The sequence below is a fragment of the Stegastes partitus genome, unplaced genomic scaffold (genome assembly GCF_000690725.1).
Source record: "Stegastes partitus isolate 25-593 unplaced genomic scaffold, Stegastes_partitus-1.0.2 Scaffold887, whole genome shotgun sequence".
NCBI lineage: Eukaryota > Metazoa > Chordata > Actinopteri > Pomacentridae > Stegastes > Stegastes partitus.
Genome location: NW_007578618.1, coordinates 125,172 through 128,552, shown reverse-complemented (window position 1 = coordinate 128,552; position 3,381 = coordinate 125,172). Strand labels below are relative to the sequence as shown.

Sequence of the window (3,381 nt, the reverse complement as noted above, 5' to 3'; positions counted from 1 at the left end):
CCACACAGTCCAAAAACATGTTGAGGTTAATTGGTGATTCTAAATTGTCCGTAGGTGTGAATGTGAGTGTGCTTGGTTGTCTGTCTCTAAGTGTAGCCCTGTGATAGACTGGTGACCTGTCCAGGGTGTCTCTTGCCTTCGCCCTGAGTCAGCTGGGATAGACTCCAGCCCCCCACGACCCTAATGAGGATTAAGCGGTGTATAGATAATGGATGGATGGATAGAAGTTGGATCTTCACAGTTACCAGATCTCAACCTAACTGAGCACCTGTGTGAGATTTTAAATCAATGTGTTCAACAGCAGGATCCACCACCGTCATCAAAATACCAAACGATCGAGTAGGTTTTGGTAAGATGATGCTCATTCCTCCAGTGGAGCTTCAGAAACTTGAATCAGTACCAACCTGCAGTGAAGCTGTTCTGCTAGTCCAACACCTTGCTAAGACACTCGTCGTGACATTTGTCTGTGCATTGATTGAGGTTACCAGACCTCCGTAGCTCCCTCCACATTTCTGCTCGAGGCTACATATAACGCACCCAAATCTGAGCTGTTGGTGGTCAGGCTGCATTGTGGTTACACTACACGGTGTGTTTAGGCAATGGAGTAAAACAAAATGAACAATTCTGCTGCATCCACTTTGAATCTGTCCATTTCCATAAGTCTGGGGATTATCAGAAAACCCAAGATTCATTTGCAATTCAAAAAACCACCTGTCCGAAATCAGTCGCATTGCGCCGTGGGCTATCATCCGTAAACAAAAACGTGTTGCTACCACATGACGCAAACGTGACAGGACCAGATTGGCTGACAGTGACACACTGCTCACGGCACAAGTGATTTCCGCGGTTTCTTTCTGGTGTTACCGCTCACGCACGCTCACAGTATTTGACAGCGATATAATCATGTTACCTACATGTAGAAAACAACTAGATGGACCGATCTAAGTGAGAAACCCCAAAATCAATATTCTATCATGTGTTAACGCATCTCGGATAGAGCCCAAGGCGCAACGGGACTGATTTCGTGCAGTCGGGTCACAAATAAGAAAAATAGCGTTCTGCTTTTTTGTTTAAAAACTAAGTAGCTTCAAATTTGGATTCCAACACCTGTTTGGAAACCAACAACAGAAGGCACACGTCCATTAGTTTTGTTTCCAAATGAAAAATGCGAAAACCAAACTCACAAAACTCTCAAATGTTGGTCGTTGCAAATTTCTCATTGGGGATAGGAGACAAGCAATGGGTGCAGAAGGAGCAGAAGTGTAAATATGTCACAATAAAAAAAAACCAAATGATGGAGAGGTCATTGAATGAAAGTCGAACATTACACAAGTGCAGGATCCATACCTGGGTAAAGAGAACAGACAGCCAGAGGGGAAAACAAAAAGAAAAGGACTGTTTCATTGGTTTTTGTTTTTTGGAACACAGAACAGTGTTTTTTTTATTTTTGGATCACAAATGAATTGCAAATGATCCAGTTACACCTGGACTGTTTTGAAAGTGCAATTATAGATTGCTGGACGGCTCTTTAAGTTGGTGATAAATCAATATTTTTTTTTTGGACAAAGATCTCTGCGTACAAGAGAAATAAATTCTCTAAATTCTAAAATCCTCCCTCACCACTCTCCACTCCTTCATCGAAAGAAACCACCTCACACATATTGGGACTCGGACACATTTAAAAAAGCATCATCATTTGGAAACTATTTATTGAACATTTGCAACCAGATATCAGTTAAATACAGAACTTTCATTTCTCTCTCTACATCCCCCAACAGCAGGGACTGGCTCCACTTCATTACACTCTGAGAGGAGGGAATGTTACAGGACTTGGTAAGGCGCACACTGTGCTGGAAGTCATTTGGCTTTCTTCTGATAATAAAGAGAAACGAAATCTGAGTCTGCCTCTCAAATGTCCAACACTGCTTCCTGTCCTCGCGGCTGTTTTTTTTTTTTGTTTGTTTGTTTTTTTTCCGCCTGCAGTCAGGTGCGTTTGTCAATCCTGCGCATACAGACCATGGCAAAAATGACACAAATAGGAGGCAAGAAGAGAAAAACCAGTATAGACGCCTGAGACTCACCCCGACCGAGTGCAGTCTCAGATGTGTAGCCATGACTGAAAAGCTAAAAGTAAAATGATCAACATGAATATATTAGAAAAATGGCAATTAGTCTTTAATAAACACATCGCCTCACCACCTCCCAACGAGACTGGGGTTATAAATTAAAACTGTCCAAATAAAATCAATTAACCAAGACTTTGGGCCCCATTCAGTTCCATTTCAAGACTGGAAAATCCTCATTGAAAAACACAAATGGCACTTTTCAGTCTCTTGAACTGGAATCTAGAATCTCGACTCCGATGAAATCCACCCCAACCCTAAAAATCAACTCTAATTTACATATATGGGTGAGGCGCTCTTCAAGCTTCCGGGGGGGGGAGGGTGGAAGGGGGGGATGCCGACGACGACGCTGTGGTCTCTCGGGGGAGGAAGGGAGAGGGTTGTGGAGGGGAGGGGGGTGCTAGGCCACGGTTTTGAAGGTCTGCAGTATGAGGTTGGTTTGGTGGATGAGCCGGTTTGCACTGATGAAGACGTTTATTGCCCTGGGAAGAAAGAAAACGACAGCCTGAGAAAACGCTCGGAGACACTGTTTCAACAGCTGGTAAAACATTAGTGCAGAAAGACAACGGAGAAACAAGGGGTCCAGCTGGTTCATTCAAAGTCAAACCACAGGCCTTGCTAACGAATGACCAAGTGAGTCACTGCAAACATTCCTGTTCTTGTTCCTTTCTGTCCTCTCTACCAGGAAAGACACCACCATGTATGCAAATGAATGGCATGAAAACAATGTCAAGAGTTTGTGGAAGGCTTCACAAACAAAACCGTTTTATCAAGCTCGTCGGATTTCATTGACGCCGTCTCCAGGTTGTTTGGTTCTGCCGTGACGATTCTGACACAGTTTGTGGCGCCGTTAAATCATTATCACATGATGTTGTGTTATTTATGCTGGTGCTGATCACTCGGCTGAACAAATTGGTGAAAATATCTCTGACAGTGATTTGTAATATCTTTTAAAGTCAAGTTTTAGTTCAATATTCCTTGCGCAATAGCTTTCTAAATATTTTCTTGACTGTTACACTGTGAAGATGAAATTTCTAAAACCGCTAAGAGGACAGTTTAACCCCTGGGTCAGACACGCTGCAAACTGTATATCTTAACCCTGTGAACTACAAAATCCTGCCGGCAGGTTTAAAAGGCCTGTTTTCTTTTTAATAAATAATCACCACAGCTACAGCATTTATCGCTGGGCTTTTAACTTTCCAACGGTCTCTAAACTACTCATCTGTGAGAAAATTGATCAAATCTGAACGTAAAGTCA

At 42.7% G+C, this 3,381-nt stretch overlaps 1 protein-coding gene across 1 annotated transcript in view; it reads right to left on the bottom strand.

The window, feature by feature from the left end:
- Nucleotides 1-1,681: 1,681 nt before the first annotated feature.
- LOC103365874 (programmed cell death protein 10) overlaps nucleotides 1,682-3,381 on the bottom strand; it is a 13,437-nt gene continuing 11,737 nt past the window's right edge. The window contains exon 8 of the mRNA XM_008293429.1: nucleotides 1,682-2,605. Coding sequence (XP_008291651.1) covers nucleotides 2,524-2,605 — 82 coding nt within the window. The 3' untranslated portion in view covers nucleotides 1,682-2,523. The remainder of the gene's footprint in view (nucleotides 2,606-3,381) is intronic.